General features: G+C 33.3%; 1 protein-coding gene across 1 annotated transcript in view; it reads right to left on the bottom strand.

Moving 5' to 3' along the window:
- Positions 1–13400: 13400 nt before the first annotated feature.
- The window catches only part of LOC106464378, a 14828-nt gene continuing 9398 nt past the window's right edge, over positions 13401–18830 (bottom strand). The window contains exon 2 of the mRNA XM_013924513.2: positions 13401–14404. Coding sequence (XP_013779967.1) covers positions 13724–14404 — 681 coding nt within the window. The 3' untranslated portion in view covers positions 13401–13723. The remainder of the gene's footprint in view (positions 14405–18830) is intronic.

The following is an 18830-nucleotide window of genomic DNA, read 5'->3' as shown; positions in this document are numbered from 1 at the left end:
AGATAGCCTTCGAGTGGCTTTACACGAAATTTAACAAACAAACAAAAAACCTGCACTTTTACTTACAATTAACAGATGTGCCAGATGTTGCAGTGTTATTGTAAAAACTAGCATCTGTCTTTTCACCATCCAGTCTGCAGTATTAACAGCCTCGTTAAATTATATACAAAAATTATTTGCCACTCAGGCACTGGCCAATGCTTTTATGTGTGGTGTTACTCTCATCTTCAATGCCCAATGAACTGACAGCCGTCACTGCATCTGTTAGCTGAGAAAATCACAACCAGGCAAGTCCTCAGATAGCAACAGTATCATCCTCTAATATGCTTTTAGGTAGGCAATCTCACAGGTGAAGTTAGTGGTCAACAAGGCTTAAACATTTCCAGAGCTTGACACAATTTGCGAAACAACTGACTGTTGAGATCCACTCTTTGGCTGGAGTGAACCTCTTCAACACCTTGGGCTTTGGTGCTGGTGAGAGGATAGATTTAGACGCGCTTGGTGAAATCATTAACCATGACGAATGAATATCAATCATTCCTATTGGTCTCTGGGAAGAAACCATGTATAACCAGAGATATCTCGTATTATTGGCATAATGTGTTCAACAGTCATTCGTTTGAGCAGTGTTCATTGTATGATGGTAACATATCTATCCATGTCCTTGCATGACTTCTTAATAAAACTTATTTTGTAGATTGACAGTGGTTAATCAAACATTCTGGTTCCATCATTACTGAATATTATACAAAATCTATAATATTTACTCTCGAAGAGACCACTCTGCACCCCAGTTCAAGTGTTAAAAGTGCATCTACATGTTCATACAAATGTTAAAGTTATGAGCATCTATGCTGTGTTGAACACTTCGTAGTGGTAAATTTTGTCATTATTACTTCTAGCAGAGCTCAAGCATGTTCTGATTGTTCTTATGCTGTTTCCAAACCTCTGCTGTATCTGTTGTGGACTCGGTTCACTAGTGGTGTCCTTACTCTCTTACAAACCTGCTTTAGAGCAGACGCAGTGGTTCTTCTATGTCTGTTGTGTCTCAGGTCTGAATATTTAGCAAATCTATAGGTTCCTAATGTGATAACCTCACATGAATGTATACGCAGTGGCCTAGAGATCACTTTCTGTGAATTTGGAAGCATCTCTACCTCCTTTTTGTACATAGTACACATAGTTTGTTGAACCTAACAGTAGTTGGTCAGACTTGGATGTTATATCTTCTAAGAGGCAAAACAAAGCATTTGCGCAGGTGGCCAAATACCTCAAATACCCATGCTTCCGAGACTTAAACTTGCCTTGGTAAATATTGATTATTCACACAGGATCATCCAATGCTTCAACATAATCATCACTGACTGAGTTGATTTTGGCCATGGCTCAGCAGGAACTTGTGAGTTGCCTGATCTGAAAATAATGCATTGTAAGGAGCAATCTGATAAAATGCTTGAGTAAAAAAAAGTTTTTTAAGAGTATCCACATTACCAGCATTGTTACTTGCTCAATCCTCGTGTCCTACTAGAGTTGCACCTTGCAGTCAGTGCTATGAGTACACGTCTTTCATAGTGAAACAGTTCTCATAGGCTGAATCCATGGTACACTGTGTTTCTGATGCAAGCACAAGCTCACTCAGTTTCTTTAGATCATCCTTTGCCAATGGTCCCAAAGCGTGTTAGCAGGATTTTCCTCATGGTACTATTATATACCAGACCAATCATGTTTAGTTTCCACGTTGATCACATCTCTAGTCAGCAAGTTGGACTAGGCAACTGATACTCCTATTTTTAGTATGTAGTTGTAATGACATTACCCATGTGAGCCAGGTTCTTGGGTTAAGTGATCTGCCAAATAGCCATATTGTCAGGCCATGGATCCACTGCGAGAAGACTGACTAGCACTTCACATCATAAAGTAAGATGCCCTCATCCTGGCTCCTTCAAATGCAGTTCAACTTTAAAATATGCCCTCTCTCAAAACGTCCTATAAGTTCTTCAACATTAGACCTAATGATAGAGATTTAAAAAAAAGAAATTCAGAGAGTTAGCTGACTAGGCACTTTCAAATCTTTGACACACTACTATGTTTTTACCTTGTCTCTGCGTTAAATAAACAAATTTATGGTCAGTTCTATAATAACTGGAGGTCCACAGATTTTTAATCAGTGAGTCAGCAATATTCTGAATCACCCAAGATGATACCAACTTACATAGATAAAAAATCTTTATCTATAATATAAGCAGTACAGAAATCCATATAAACAAAACAACAATAATATTTGAATATGAATTCAGTGAAATGTGTATGCAAAAATAGCTTTATACTAAAACTTTATATAAAACTTTTCTGCTTGTTGGCTGAGCTGAATGCTTCAAATCTGTAATTAGTTTGACTTCAAAATTCTGATTGATCTGACAACCAATTTCACTTCTGCCAGCTAAGCTGGTCGCAATGATCTTAACCCATATATCGCAATCATGTGAACCCGTATATCAAGATCCCTGTATTTCCACATTATTGTTGGAACAGCAGTCTCACAAAGTCAGTGTGACGGTCACTAAAGCTTAAAACACCATTGAGAAAACAGAGACAGTTAAGTTTGATAGCAATTAGAAAGGTGAAACACCTAAAGTCACGATTACGGGTTGGAAAAATTTTGCCATTTGAAAATATTACACAATAGAAGAAAGTCGAAAACATTCTGTGGCTTAAAGTACATAAGGATGGGTTCTATTATAAAAATTCGTACCATTTTGTCCTCAAATATCTCAAAAATGCGCAATTTTAGTAAATTCTTCAATAAATTTTAATAATTGAAAAAACCGACTACGTTTCAGTCAAATACAGATTAAAAAATAATATTTTCTATTATCAAATCTATCTATTCCTTATAGGTTATTCTTTGAAATTGCGATACATTTTGTTCTTAATTTAATAAATCTATTATATACGACGTTTTGTTTTTGTCTCTTTTTATTTTCAAGATTTTCTTCAAACAGTACCCTCTGATTACTAATTGCCTCTAAAAAATACATAAGATATACCGTTCTCTTTACCCTTGTGAATTAACAATTTGATAATGAGGAAACTATAACATTGATCTTGTTATTGGTTAATGTAAGTGTACGACAAACACCAAACCCTACATACAACGTACTTGTATAAACATACTTTTACTACTGATTTTTACTAATCATCCTTTATTGTCCCCCAGTGGGACAACGGTAAGTCTACGGACTTATAATGTTAATATCCGGGATTTGATTCCACGCGATGGACACAGCAGATAGCCTAATGTGACTTTTTCTCTAAAACAGACAAACAATCATTCTAAATTATGTTTCTACTTAGAGTCAACACTCTATTACCTTCAATATATGTTGATCACTTTTTCGTAACAAGTTATACAGTATCTCACGTACCTTACGCTCAATAGGCTTTCTCTACAAAATATGTTTTTTACGTATATACACTGATAAAAAGCATTTTGTCACACACACAAACCCGTACATCATTTCATTCCTATTCACGCATTTGTTTTTTAATTTGGGTACATATATATATATATATTGAATTTCTTGTTCCATAATAACATTCTTCATAATTCAACAATGTAATTCACTTAATGTATTTACGTGTTTGGATGTTTTAAACGTGAGAACTAACGATAGAATAAACAATGATAAGCCTCCTAAATATTTATGTCCACACCAGTACCTCCTACATGTTAAGCGTGGTCTATGGCCTTCATGATAAAAAAAAGTTTGTTTTTAAAGCTACGTAATGGGCTATCTATGCTCTGCTTATAACGGGTATCGAAACCCGATATTTAGCATTATATATCTTTAGACTTAAAGCTTACTGATAAAAAAGACAAAGCAAAATAAATATCAACAATTTTTTTTCTTTGAACTAAACGAATTAAACATCGAAACAAACACCTGAATTTCAGAATGTGAGAATAAGTTAAAAATAAGGGATGAGATGTTCTCGATATATCATATAAATTTCGAAAGTTGAAGTAAAATGATGTAAATTATGTATATATTTCTGAGCGGAAACAACTTTAAATTCGGTAATATTTTTATCAGTTACTTGAGCAATTACAACGTCAAATTTGGTTAAATTTGTAATAGTCAATTGATTAAATGAGACATTTGATTAGTAACATGGGTCTGCAATGGTTTTATTGTCTTGAAATTTTTACATGTTCTACAGTAATTCCTGTACGATGAATCCAAAAATTATATCCATTTTCTCCATCACGTACAGATTTTTCACGAAACGTCATATGTACTTTTACATAAGTGAATCATTTTCAATGAAATTGGATCACATTTTGCTATGCTTAAAATGTTGACAACCACTGGTTATAGATTTCTCTAGACCAATCGCGACGTCAGAGTCTTATCAATCGTTCTAGAACTCAAACATAATCAAAAGAAATGTTCATTGTGGTAAACGAAATAAAAATTTGATGTAAGTAAGAGTCTTTTTCTTCCCGACTTGTAAAGAATTCTTACGTGATAGAAAAAAATGAATATTATTTTCGAAATCTGCGTAGCTGAATTGTGGAAAATCCGTCATAAAAACCAAAACAACTTTTATGAAGTTTAAATTCGCAGGCATGTGTAGTTCATTTGTTAGTAGCCAGATTTAAGTATAAAGTTTTAATAAAATCTTTTTATGTCGACCTCGTTCTTTGACTGTGTAATAGACAAAAGTCATGCTCAACGTAATCTTAAGTTTGACAGCGAAATATGAATTTGAATATTTGTGATAAATAAAAGTGTCGAACAGTACAAAATGCAAAATCTTAAGGAGCCGTAAATTTTATAAACAACCTTTTCCTGTATTATTATTATTACAATTTCCAAATATTTGCAAGCGATACTCAGATGAAACAACAAAACTTTTACAGTTCTTATAAAATGATGAGGTATTCGTGTAGTTCAACGATAGTCAATGAATCAATCCACTTGTGGCCCAAATAAAATATACTAACTATTCTTTAGATATTACAGATATGACTCAAATAAAATATACAAACTATTCCTCACATATTACAGATATGACCCAAATAAAATATATAAACTATTCTTCAGATATTACAGATATGATCCAAATAAAATATACAAACTATTCCTCACATATTACAGATATGACCCAAATAAAATATATTAACTATTATTTAGATATTACAGATATGACTCAAATAAAATATACAAACTATTCCTCACATATTACAGATATGACCCAAATAAGATATATAAACTATTCTTCAGATATTACAGATATGATCCAAATAAAATATACAAACTATTCCTCACATATTACAGATATGACCCAAATAAAATATATTACCTATTCTTCAGATATTACAGATATGACCCAAATAAAATATACAAACTATTCCTCACATATTACAGATATGACCCAAATAAAATATATAAACTGTTCTGTATATATTACAAGTATCCATGAAAATGTTTTACTTTTGAAGCGCATTAATAATAGCCTAGAAAAGGTTATTTGTTCGACCTTCCTAAAATGTGTTATTACACCAAAGCTAGTGAAATTGAAACAATGCAAAGACGTCCGTGCATGCGCACACAGCCCTGACAGTCAGTGTTGTGATTCATGACATATCTTATAATTCTAAGTATAATTACTGCTTATCGAAATGCTGACAGTATGGCTAAAAGGTTAATCATATATCAATGAGAAACCGAAAAATATATATGTAGGAGTCATTTTTCGACACGGTATTATAAGCTACTTTAATAGTGTTCCTGTCTTGAATGAATGATGGCTTTCTTATCCGGATACAAACGAAACCTGTGTTTAAGTTACGCACACCTGGTAATTGCAGAAGGTATTGCATACCGACCCACGTGGGGGAAGAAAAGCTGCATGCGCCTTTTTCGGGAACGACCCCTGCATCATGTATTACGAGGTAACAATGGCTAAGGAGTTGTTGGATGTCATGAGACGTTTTATTGATGGTCGTGTCTAGAGCATATGCTACATAGTAAAGCCTAAACACAAAGTTGTTGTTCCATTGTTAATATATGTAGTGTGCAATATTCTTATTCAAGGCATATAGTTAAATAAAGTTATATGAATGCTTATGCAAAACGTGTACGTTAGTACATTAGTTTCGTGTATACATAATTTAATTTATAATAAATACAGACTCACTTGTTTCTCACAAGAGAGCAACAGCAGATCAATATATTGTTTAAAAACTCAACATGGCTTAATAAGTAAAAGTCTGTTCACATTACATTTATTCAGAAACCATGAATTTTGTCCGTTATTTATGACTTGAACTGTCCAATTTGCAAAATTCCCCCTTAAAATGATTTGTAAAAGTGTATACGGGAGTATTTTAAAAATATTTGATTTCCTATTTGATTGCTCGGCCGGATTGTGAATCCTAGGGTACATGGTTCATGTCCCGTTACCATAAAGTGGTCTTCGCACTTTGGTAGAACGGATGCGTTATAAGAGTGACGGTCAAATCCCACTATTCGATTAAATAGCCCAAGAATTGGCGGTGAGTTCAGTTGACTAGCTGCTTTCTGTCTATTAGAAATTACAGATGTCCATCGTAGATAGCCTTTGTGTAGTTATACATTAATATCTAAAACAAACAAACAAACCTAACTGCTCGCCCCTACTTTATCACAGGTAAACTTGAGAACTTATAAACCTAGAATTCGATCAATGCGATAGGACGAAAGGGCGTAGCCTAGTGGTCAGTGTGCTCAGACTGTGAATCCAATGGTTCATTGTTCCCGTCCTGTTGCCACTAAAACTGCTCCACACTTTGGGGTCATGGGTGAATTTTTAGATCAGACAAGAGCAGCCCAAGAATTGGCAGTGGATGCTGTTAACTAGCTGCCTTTCCTCCTAATCTAACAATACAAAAATTTGGCACGGTTATGCGCAAATAGTCCTTTGCTTAGTTGTGCACTTAACAAAAAAGTAGTAGAAAATCCTACTTGCGCAGGATAATTATGAAAGTCTCTGAAAGTTTTTGACTGGCAATCTCTTAAAAGAACAAACTTGAAGCTTGTTTTAAATCAGCGAAAGAGAATGAGATGCAATACTATCACATCGCAGTGTATTATTTAACATTCACTCTACTTGAAGGAATAATTAATATTTTGCCTAATTAAGCCATTATAACCATGTTTCTAACTATATCAAAAACTTAATCAAAACAGACGTGTGACAAGGGCGTAAAGGGATTTCCAAAGTTATACCTCACTTCTCACCTTCGAATCTTGTTTCCTGGTCTGCTTGTCTGCCTACATCTTCTATTCATTTATATTCACCCTTTTAGAAACAACTAAAGATATAGAATGCTAGAGAACATGGAAATATTGAATGGGGTCATTTTCTTTATTTTTAACAAGTGACATGCAAAACATTTACATGCTAAAACCGTTCATTTATTAATTAATTTTAAATGCCTAACAACCTAGGGTTATTAATATATATTAATTTGAATTAATTTCACGAAAGATACATAAGGATCTATATTAACACGACTGATCTTCTAGTGACAAAATGTTATAAAATATCTTGCACCTAAACAAACAGAGTTCACCACAGTTAATTGCTGAAGAAAGAGCAAATTGTCAACATTTTGTATCTATATTTATATGAGGAATTTGTTTTAATTTAACACATGTATTTATTGGAACTTTTACGGATATAATAATAATATCAAAGTAAGAAGGCTGAGTTCTTTTAAAAGTGATAATAAATATATTGCCATTATTAAACGACAGAACAAGAGAACTGATAAACTCTCTCTCTGAAAATGCTATTTATTAATTTACTAAGAAATAGTTTAGTTTTGCACAAAAACAAAAAATTAAATAAGCTATAGAAGAGAATGTGCTAGCCGTCTCTAATTTTGAACTGATATGTACTGGAGGGAAGTACAGCTATTTAACAGCACTCAACGTCAAATCTTGACCTAATCTAATCGAATGATGGAAATTAACCGTCACTCTCATAACTCACCAACATCTGCAGAATGATGCAGAGAGACTCGAACCATGAACTCTCGGAATCTTAGTCTGGCACTTGACTGTACGCCTGACCCACGTAATAGTTTTCAATTTCTAATAAATTCACAAGGTTTATTACTTTTTCCTAAGAGACTAATTATGCCTCTGCTTTATAACTCTCTCTGTAATAGGACAAAATATAAAAAACGTCTAGGTGATTAAAACCATTTTCCACATGTCGCAAAATGCATTTTTAAAAGTCTGAATAGAAAACTTCTGAAAATTAATAATTTTATTTATATGAGGAGAAAAATTCTCTTAATTTACTTTAACCTCTACTTTTGCAACTTTATTATGATAATTATATGAACTCAAAATTATTTACCTGCTCACCACTGTCACAAATCTAGTCTATCGCTAATTAATCCATACTTCATATTTATATATATAACTAATATTAATTTACTAGCAGTGTTGCCTGGGTTTTGGAAAAAAAAAACTGCTCTCTCTGTTTTATTGTTCCGTATTTCGATAGGTAAAAAATATTTTGTGAATTTATGAAAAAAAAAGAATCTTAGGTTTGATTTTTGAAAATATATTACGTACCTGTTTTAAATCAGAGCTTCCTTATAAACGATGTTTTTGTTTGTTTTTCCTTCATTGACAAGAATAAATAGGCCCTTATGGAAAAATATTTAGATTATCTTATACACGTACGAGCACCCGTTCTAGTGAACAGGATATACCTAACTATATTCCCCCATCCCCTATCATCCCTCCTCAAATATCAAATATTAAAATTTCAAGCGTAAGTGTGTATGTAATATTATGTTGAATTTGCTTTAATGTAAATTTAATATATTTTTATGAAATGTACTACAAACAAAATACAATATTGTGCTTTATGTATAAAAAAAATCCACTTCCAGGTATGGAACCACCGGGAGAAAAAAAAATTAGAATAAAATTCATTCACTGACTTGACTTTAATCTCATTTTACACAATTTGTGTATGAGACTAAATAAACGATGTATTAGTAGATGTATAGTTAATGATCTATAACTAAATAGGCCTATAATGCTATATTATAAATTAAATGTTAACTTATACTTACCAAAAAATGTCAAGTCTGCGCAGAATTTATGTGTGTAATGTATATGTTAACAATAAAATTATCGGTTCGACTAGCAGATGATAGACGAGTATATCAACAAAAAAATTGTCGTTTTGCACACTTTCACGTAAAAGAAGTGTGACCTGCGCAAGCAAGTAAGCAAACAAACAAACAGACAGAGATTTTGAGTTTTTTATATAGATAATACAAATTATCACATAATATTCCGTTAGTATAAAATTTCCTTTACAAAATCTCCCGTTTTTTATCAATCCTGTATTGGTTTACATAGCTTTTCCTTTTCACAGTTTTCGGGACACAAGTCCTCCACTAAAAAATAGCTCGAACTTTATTGTTTATTGCCCGCACTATTGTCAAATTCCTGACAGTTCTTGCAAAACACAAATTTAATGCGTTTGCTTCTTGATGCATTGATATTTGCTACCCGATATGTTGTCGTCATTATTAGTGATTCTGTTGTAAGTTAATATTTCAGTTATATGTGTTCTGTAGAATCTTCTATAACAATTGCGTTGTTTTGACAGTAAAAAGATGGGCAGGATTCCTTTTGCTCTAGCTATCAATTGTTCTGGGTCACTTTTCTAAAGATTCGCGTGTGCTTTCTCACAGGAGAGATTGTTGTATACTAGAACTATTGTAAAGGAGGACAGTGAACTTTTCCACTTGAAGGTCGGTTAATGGCTTGGGCTATATTCTGTATTTTTCTATTGAAATGAACAATAATGATGTGAGTAGCATTTGTGCACACAGAGAGAGGCGGTATTATAGAATATTGTATATAAAGTTATGCTTACTTTATCTGGTAAAATTTTAGTCAACAAGTAAGTGTTAATCTGGAACAAAGTCTAGAGTCAGATTTCCAGCGAAGCATTGTTACATCGTTAAGTGCACTCGTTTGCCTTTGATTCTTTTACTCTAAATAAGTATTAATTTTCTATTTGTTTTTATATTTTGCTGAGCCTCTTTCTTCAAGCTCATTCAGTATCAGAAAATTCAGATTCAACTCGTGATATATTTCCTGACATTCCTCAAGTTGTTGCGATACTACTGTCAGGTCAAATATTGTCATAGTATTTTAATGATCAAGGGTTCATATCACTCAAGTTTTCTCTCGTCCATCACATAAAGCACCTTAGATTAGTTTTTAATCTAACTTAATTAAGTAATATTAAAAAATAAGAGATAACGAAACGTGTCAGAGTTTGTTTTACATGTACTAGTAATGTAGATAACGAAACGTGTCAGAGTTTGTTTTACGTGTACTAGTAAAGTAGATTTCACGTAAATGAAAAAAGGAAGTTTTTGCTTGTCAGGAATCATTCTTTTTTTTTAGTCGAAAAGATGATTTAAAATTAGAATTAAAAATAAAATGATATTGAAGTCGAATAATTAATTTAAAACTCATTGATTTAATTAATTTCTGCTAGTATATCTACATGCCTATCTTTCAGTCTGTGTTCAGTTCGAGATACCAAACTAAATGTGAAGTTTCCATGTAGAGGACGCTATCGTTTATATATACTTATACATGGCATATCATTGTTATGTTGTAGATTACAATTAACTGTTTGCATCAGAAATGTGTTTGAAGCATTGCTTACTTTTTTTTTTTTTGAAGGGGTGGTGTGGCCTTGTGGTTTATGATCTAGTCTACAGATCAGAAGTCACAAGGCTCAAGTCGTGATATGTCGCTGTATGCGCGATATTATAATGCGTAACATTATAATCGTTCCATTCGATTTCGCAATTCGGCTAATCAAACGTATATACAGGTAAGTGGCAGTATAGTTGACTCGTTCCCCTTTCCTTCTGATAGGCATTTCTGAATTAAAGATGGTTACACCTGAAACTTTCGTTCTCAAAGAATAGATATGGCCTCTGTAATTCACGTTTTGGTGAGGAAAAGAAATTGACAACTAAATAATCAGTGAGTCCTCTGAATATTGATAGATGATTAATTGCGACATTATGTCAAATGTTATCCAAACACCTAAAATATACCAGTTTATTTAAAGCTCTATCCACTTTCATTAATACCTTTTTTTATTTGCCCCAAAACAGTTCTTACAGCTAAGTACATATTTAACTTCATCGCAGAACAGTCTTTCTGCATTACTAAGTCTTCTATTATTTCTATTTCCCTCTTCTTTTTAAACATCTCGATGGCAGTAATTTGAAAACGTTTGTTAGAAAGGCTTCGTTTTGTCTCCAGTAATAATTCAGACAATATGCGGTTAGTGAGATATGTTGAATGAACGGCAGAGATTCTAATTACAATGCGCTTCTAAGGGTTCAGAAAACTGGCATAGTTATAAGATTTAAATGTTACCTGATAGTTCAGCTCTGGGTTTGGTAAACAATCTTACAGTCATTGTCTTTAAAGCAAGGCGTTCTTCATTTCTGCTAATAATTATAATTTGATGATTCATAATTGTTGTAATACACCATGTTAGCTTATTTAGGAGAGTGTTTAGTAGGGCATTAAATCTAAGCACTATGTTAACTAATTCAAACAAAAAATGACACTGTGTTTTTGTACAGATGGGTTCCACTCATGTTGTTTAAGTAGTACGATGCTTGAGAAAGCTCTAAGTGTATACATAAAGATACTATAAACAGAATCTGCATAATGGCCAAGCAGCGTGAAAAATTTAGAATAAACAAAATGATAGGATAGACAGAGCAACGAGGTGTTATGAAATAGGTTTAGAGCATAAGATTCAAGAACAAGTTTAGTTCCAATTATTCTAAAGTTAGAGGTCTTAAGAACAAAATGAATGAGATCAGAGCTCAAGATGACATCAAAGGCAATGATATTATGGAAATAGTCGAAACTTAATTAGAGTTGTAGAACATTGATAACATGGGCATCCGTAGGGAGGGTAAGGGGCACTTGCTCCCCCCCTCCCCGGAAGGCCATGATTGATAGTTGGATTTGTTTTGGAATTCCAGCCTATAAATTATTTAATAGTGATAGTCTTTTCAGAAGATAGGGTGGGGTGGTTCATGAAATAAATTATGAACTACAGGCTCTTTGTATTGTAGATATAAAAAAAAAAAACAGTAGTCAAGAAGTTGATGAGGTTTCTATCATAGAAAGGTTTTAATTGGCCTTTTTATAAGTCAGACAGGTGAGGTCAGTCAGTAACTGTATAATGAGACGAGGATGTTACTAATAAAAATTTTGATGCAATACTTATGGAAGATTTCATTATAGGACCATTGGCTGCGATTGTACAAGTTAAATGGTGATAGAGAGAAATCTCTTCAAGTGATTCAGCGTGGTTTTCTGTACGAAATGGTTAGAGAGCCAAGCAGAGAGGCTGCTGTTTTATATTTATTGTTAACCACTAATGAGGATGTGGTTGTAAGAGTTGAATTAGGGGAAGAGTGATCTTTGCATAACAAGGTTTGCTGTTTTACTACATGTTAAGATAATAAGGAATTAAAATTTAGTTCCTAATTTCAAAAAGCAAATTTGAAGACCATGAGAAAAAATTATCATTAGTGAATTGGGATAATGAGTTAAAATATGTTAATGTTGAAAATAAGCAAAGTATTAACATGAGAATTGGGCCCTTAAATCTAGAATGCTGATGGCAAGATGTCTGTTGAAGATTATGAGATGGCTAGGCTTTTAAATGCTCTCTCCTTTTTTTACAAGTGAAAATATGAGTAATATTCCTGACCCTAAACACTCTATGGTAAATATTGTAATTGACTTGAATCATGTGACTATTAATCCTTTAGCATAAGTACAATAACAAGAAACAGATAAAGTACCATCAGGATCAGACTCAAGAGTGAGTGTGCAAAGCATTCTTAAAGGACTAAATGTTCCATTGTTTTCCGTATATTATGTCATATATTTCATCAAATATTAACAGTGTAATATTACCATTTAAAATAATTATTAGAGCAAAAAGGTTTGAAGATGAAACGTTAAAACAAGCCAGCTGATTTTATTAATTAATAGGTTTAAGTTACCTCTAAATTAACATTCTGTAACTATTTCAAATAGTAATTTAAATGAAGTTGGAAAATATTGTAGGAAATCCTGAGGACCTTTGGTATTGAGCAAAGGGCCTTGTCTGCGGTTGCGTACAACAAAGTGTAGTTGAATGACGTTAGTTTAAACTGTGTGAGACTGTAGTTAAATATCAAGTTTTTAAATTAGTGTCTTTTATCTTTGTTTACCCCATGTTAATAAATAAATAACAATATGATACTAACGTGCTGACTATTACCTTGAAGATTTATTTGCCTTATGGTATCAATAAGCAACAATACAACGATTCTTGATACTACACATTCAAATCACTGTAACAAAACATAACTATAACTTAGATATTATTAAATATTAAGTACGGTGCTAGTTTTGTGTTATTTTCTGCGTTATACATAATAGTATGACTGGGAAGAGCAAACGATAAATCATTGGAGATTACATGATAAGGGTCTTCATTATTGAAACAACTGTTCAATAAATGACGCTTTTATTTGGAAACATCTTCTATATGAGAACCGACGAAACGGGACACATTTTTTCACCTGGTTTTAACGGACAGTTTTACATTTTTTTTCTTGAATGCCTGTAAGTTGGTGTTTAATTGAAAGTTGGTCATTTGGAATAACGAGAAAAAAGCGACGAACAGGAGTGACGTAGTTGTCTCTTTTCAGCTCCCACCAGTTTGTGCTGCCGTGCGAGCGGGGTAGTTTACCAGATCGAGCAAGAGCACCGATGTTTCTCTTGGTTAATAAGTCGGGCTCAAGTGCATCACCTGTTTCAATACATTCGTCATCATTTAGTTCAACATAATCTTTAAAGAAAGAGCCGTTTTCTTTAAAATTAGCTGGTTCGTCTCCAGATGGCAGCATCTCTCTTTTCCAGTTGTACCGGTAAATTCTCTGAGAATAGCGATTTTTAGGAGGAGGACGAGTCGGCCTATACGCCCTCAAAGTGGTTAACCAACCCTTTCGAGCCAAGTGCGCAATATTTCGTTTTTCTGCTGGTTTCGAGCTACGTTTAAGTGTGAACTCTGAGAGCAAACGTTCCAAAGCCTTCTCTTCCAAGAAATGAAGTATCTTGTCATTAGTGGCCTCAGCTAGAGATGGAGCGTTGTTGCCGTTATGTGTTTTGGGTAATTGGTCATTCTCTATAAGGGTTCCAATAGGTCGCTTGACAGGATCTCGGCTTGCAGGCGTCACATCATTCTCTTCTCTAATAGAACTAGATGCCTGTCAAAATAGAACAAAAAATAATAAGAATAAAATCTCATGAATGTATATTTGCACTGTGACTTTTTCTTTTTTCCCTCTTAACATTTTACGGGTATGACTTTTAGCCAATTATATTGAATCAATCGTGAAACCAAAAAATACAGTATGAAGTTATTTAATCGTAATGAATGCAGAAGCTACGCGTTCGGACCACTGTGAAAAAAAGTGGGATCCTTCGGCAAGGCAAAATATACTTAATTATTGTTAGATAATATTTAGTCTATTGACGAAACAAGTATATACTATTCATCTCCCTCTTCAACTGTAAAGTATAATTTTTTTGCATACAGGCCTACAAACCATATGACTGCGTATCATCACTGCTTGTAAAATGACGGAGCTTACCACCATTTTGTATTCTGTACCAAGTAGTTAACTGAACCATTACATAAATGTGTGGCATCAACACAGGAGATTTCTAATTAAAAAAAAAAAGCTTATCAAATTTGCTTATGAAAACTGCAAATAATTCAATCTCCTACAAATCAGAAAGTCTTTGTACTCATTGTAACATTTACTTACTATTCTGGAAAACACACTAAAACCAATTCACTAGTTAACTTTGTTTTATTTTAACTTCAGGGTTCGTTTTTATTTTAACATTCTCACCTTCTTTTAGGTCGCATTGGTCTGGTGAGAGAGAACTAATAAATATTTATTTTCCACACCTCTCTCTCAACAGTTTAGCACACTCTCATCACCACTTCCCCTTGTTTTCCACCAATTTATTGTGTTTGTTCAATAAAAATTGCAGTTTCTCCATTTTGCTTCTTGGCTCTTTCTTTGTTGGTGAACTCAGTCAGAGTTTGAAGAGTGACACAAACCGACACTCTATGGTGTGGTGTCTTGTTAGGGTCCCTAATTGACAACTCTGCAGAAAACCCGTGTACAAGAGTATATATCACCCATAGTTATGAGCGCAGCGTAGAGTGGTATGTAAGATTCTGTGAAGATGATGCATTTATTTCCATTAAATAGCAGATTGTGAATTAAAAGATGTAGACTATTGCATTCGTATCATCATACAACTATGTTATGAATAGTAATTACGGTTAGAAGCCAAAAAATCCAAATGTACATGAAGATCTGACAGACTTTATAGTATTTAGTCTAAGGTTACCCTGGTCTACCCTACTTTGAAATATAAACAAGAACATAAATAAAGTCTGATCTATCCCATGTTAGACCTAAAAATGTTGTTTTTGAGTTTCGTAAGGTGAAACAAAGTCGAATAGAAAGAATCGAAACACAAGACACGGTATACGGTATTAATGAGATGTATTAAGGTTTGTTAAATAATCGAAACAAGGAATCGCCATGATGTCCAACATCCAGGTACTTACTCCACGTAAAAAACTGGTAGGCAAAAACTAGTCAGCGTTAGTAGTCACATGACTTATAGGCTAGTATATTTTCTCAACATACCATGCTATATTTATACAATATAAACTGTCTTTTATTATCATATGATAACAGATAGACATGAACAGTTTTGAAAACGACAGTAGTTTGTTTGTTTTATAAGTGAATGGACACCTCTGATATGTGCAATCTCCTCACAACATGACTTACGAAGTATTTGTATGTATATAAATGTTTACCCTGCCAGACAAATGCGTTATACTGTAACAATGTTGCCTTGTTTTATGTTGTTAGTTACATATACTTCATGGGATTTCTTGGTACTTATTGAGAGGAGGTAACTATAGCTTTCATTTTGCACATCTAGACCTACGTGATCGCCTGGAACATACTTGTAAACGTCTACTAATTCATGTTAGACTGGTCCGATGTTTCAGGGTCAGGACTGTTCATTAAACAATTATATATTTCCACAAAGCTGGTATTTGGTCACTTGTTTTAGGATTGTCGATCCTGCATTCCCTAACAGCATAGAGATCAGAACTGGAATTCTGCCGTCTACAAAGACAATTTAAATCATATCTCTGATTCCATTCTGGAACTTAGAATATTTAATAGCAACAAAAACAACAACACAATGCAGTTAGTAAGTAAAAATGTCGACAGATAACAACGCGTGACTCTATACTGAGTTCTAGTATATCTAAACATCACTAAAAACAACTACATAGTGCATTTTGTAAGTACAAATGTCGATAGATGATACGACTAGGTCGCTGATTCCATACTGTGGTGTAGTATATCTAAACTTTAATAAAAATAACGACACAAGGCATTTAGTCAGTAAAAATGTCGACAGTTGACAACACGTGACTCACTGACTTCATAGTGAAGTATATTATATCTCAAGATCAATAAAAACTATAACACAATGCAGTTAGTAAATGAAATGGTGACAATTTACAACAAGTGAGTCGCTGACTCTATAACGGGATTAGTATATAAAAAAACTCACAAAATATACGACACAGGGATTACCTGAAGCAACCGGGTACAAGAACTAACTGAACACTGTAATTTGGAGCATTAACAGCTCTTATCAAACCCAGCAGGTTAATAGTAAGGATACCACCCAACTGTGAGTGCTTTATATGACTATAAATAGGTCCATCGGTTATGAGTTTTATTCATACCTTCTTCTCGCCACTCTTCTGCTGGGTAAGGTGCCGGAACTTAGAGATGAATTTCCATGGTTCTTGTCCCGTTATCACACACAAAAAAATTGCATTTCGTGCTTTGGGGCGTAGGTGCGTTATAAGAGTGGTGGTTAAGTTTCATTATTCGTTCTGACAAGAGCAGCTCATGACTTGGCGGTGGGCGCTGTTAAAGAGTGCCCTTGTATAGCTTTGCGCGAAGTCGAACAAACAAACAAATACTCACGAAGCTGGGGGAAGAATACATATAGGTCGAAAATGTAATAACCGACTGGTTATGTTATGATTCCATCAGATACAACAAGTTTAACGTATTTCATATTAAATTTAAATCCATATATATATCTCTTCCAATATCAAGTGTATTGAAAAATTGTTTTCTGTCTTTGTATGGAATATGTTTTATCGATAAAAAGCAAAAAATATATCAAAAATTCACATTACTATTATTGTTGAATTTGAAACGACAGTTTAGGCTTTATAGTTTATTAAAATTAAGTTTTTCAAAGCCAACACGGTGTGTGTAAAGGAATTCGGTACTAAACCTGAAATTTATTGTAGAGTTTAAATAAATTAATCTTTAGGAGATGAAATGTGTTGCAACTAAAGAGAGAAAGAATTGTACAGACATGTTTTGAAACAAGCCATTATATAGTTCAAGTGCCAGATTTTGCCCCAATAACCAGAACAATATTAAAAGACACGTGCACTAAAATCAAGTCATGCATGTAAAATTGATTTTAAATTTCTTAGAACAAATAAGAAAATAAATCAATAAAGCGAATAGATATAGTTTGTATATCTTGTATTTAGTAATGTTGTTGAGCGTCATACAAATTGTACTATAACTCTGTGACTCCGTTCAAACTAAGTTTGTATTTTCTTAAAGTTTAAAAAAGTAAATTTTATTAACAGTATTTCAATATTTTTATATGTGTTATATTTTTATTTAAACTGCAATAAATTCAACTATTTTAACTGACGATTCTGTAGTGTTATTTATTTCTAAATTTTCAATTGTCCTCTCATCAATTTTCGCTAGAACTGCACGGTACAAATATAAGTAAGAAAAGAAGAAAGAAATATAGACAAGCTCTAGACTTTTTTTATATATATACCCATTGTTTTTCCTGCAACATTGTATTAGATATCACAACAAGGAAAATGTTAAATGACAAAATAGAGTTTTACTTTATTTTATGTTCAAGGATTGTTTTTCATACTACCAAACTGGAAGAACACGGGAAAACAAAATAAAGAACATGTAATAACAGATAGTTTTTGGAAGCAAAATTGCTGACTGAATACATTCCTTGTGGAAAAAGACAAATGTCGAATACCCATAGAATATAGTAACAGAAACTCGTTCTAATGAAAGATCTGGATTTAGTGATAAAGCCTACCTAGTTGTAACGTTAGTTATGTAGTTGAAAAAAATATCAAACGGACAGACATAAAACTTTCGGAAAGTAGAAAGAATAATGCAAAACATGTGAAATGTTTCGCCCGCTTTGGCTGCTATCACTGGGAAGATTTATACCCATTTTACCCATCTTTTACCCATTCTTCTCAAGACTATGGATGTTGTAATCGAATTGATAACAAATATAGTGGCGCATTGTATTCGAATCCCTAAGAATAATAATTTTCATCTTTTTTTTTACTAAAAAAGATGAAGGTATCATCAATATACGGTAAACAATTTTTATGGTAACAGTTATCCCTGGAGCCCCCCAGTAGCACAGCGGTATGTTTGCGGACTTACAACGCTAGAAACCGGGTTTCGATACCCGCGATGGGCAGAGCAC

Source organism: Limulus polyphemus, unplaced genomic scaffold (genome assembly GCF_000517525.1).
Source record: "Limulus polyphemus unplaced genomic scaffold, Limulus_polyphemus-2.1.2 Scaffold1633, whole genome shotgun sequence".
NCBI classification, from domain to species: domain Eukaryota; kingdom Metazoa; phylum Arthropoda; class Merostomata; order Xiphosura; family Limulidae; genus Limulus; species Limulus polyphemus.
This window is presented reverse-complemented; position numbering and strand designations above follow the sequence as displayed.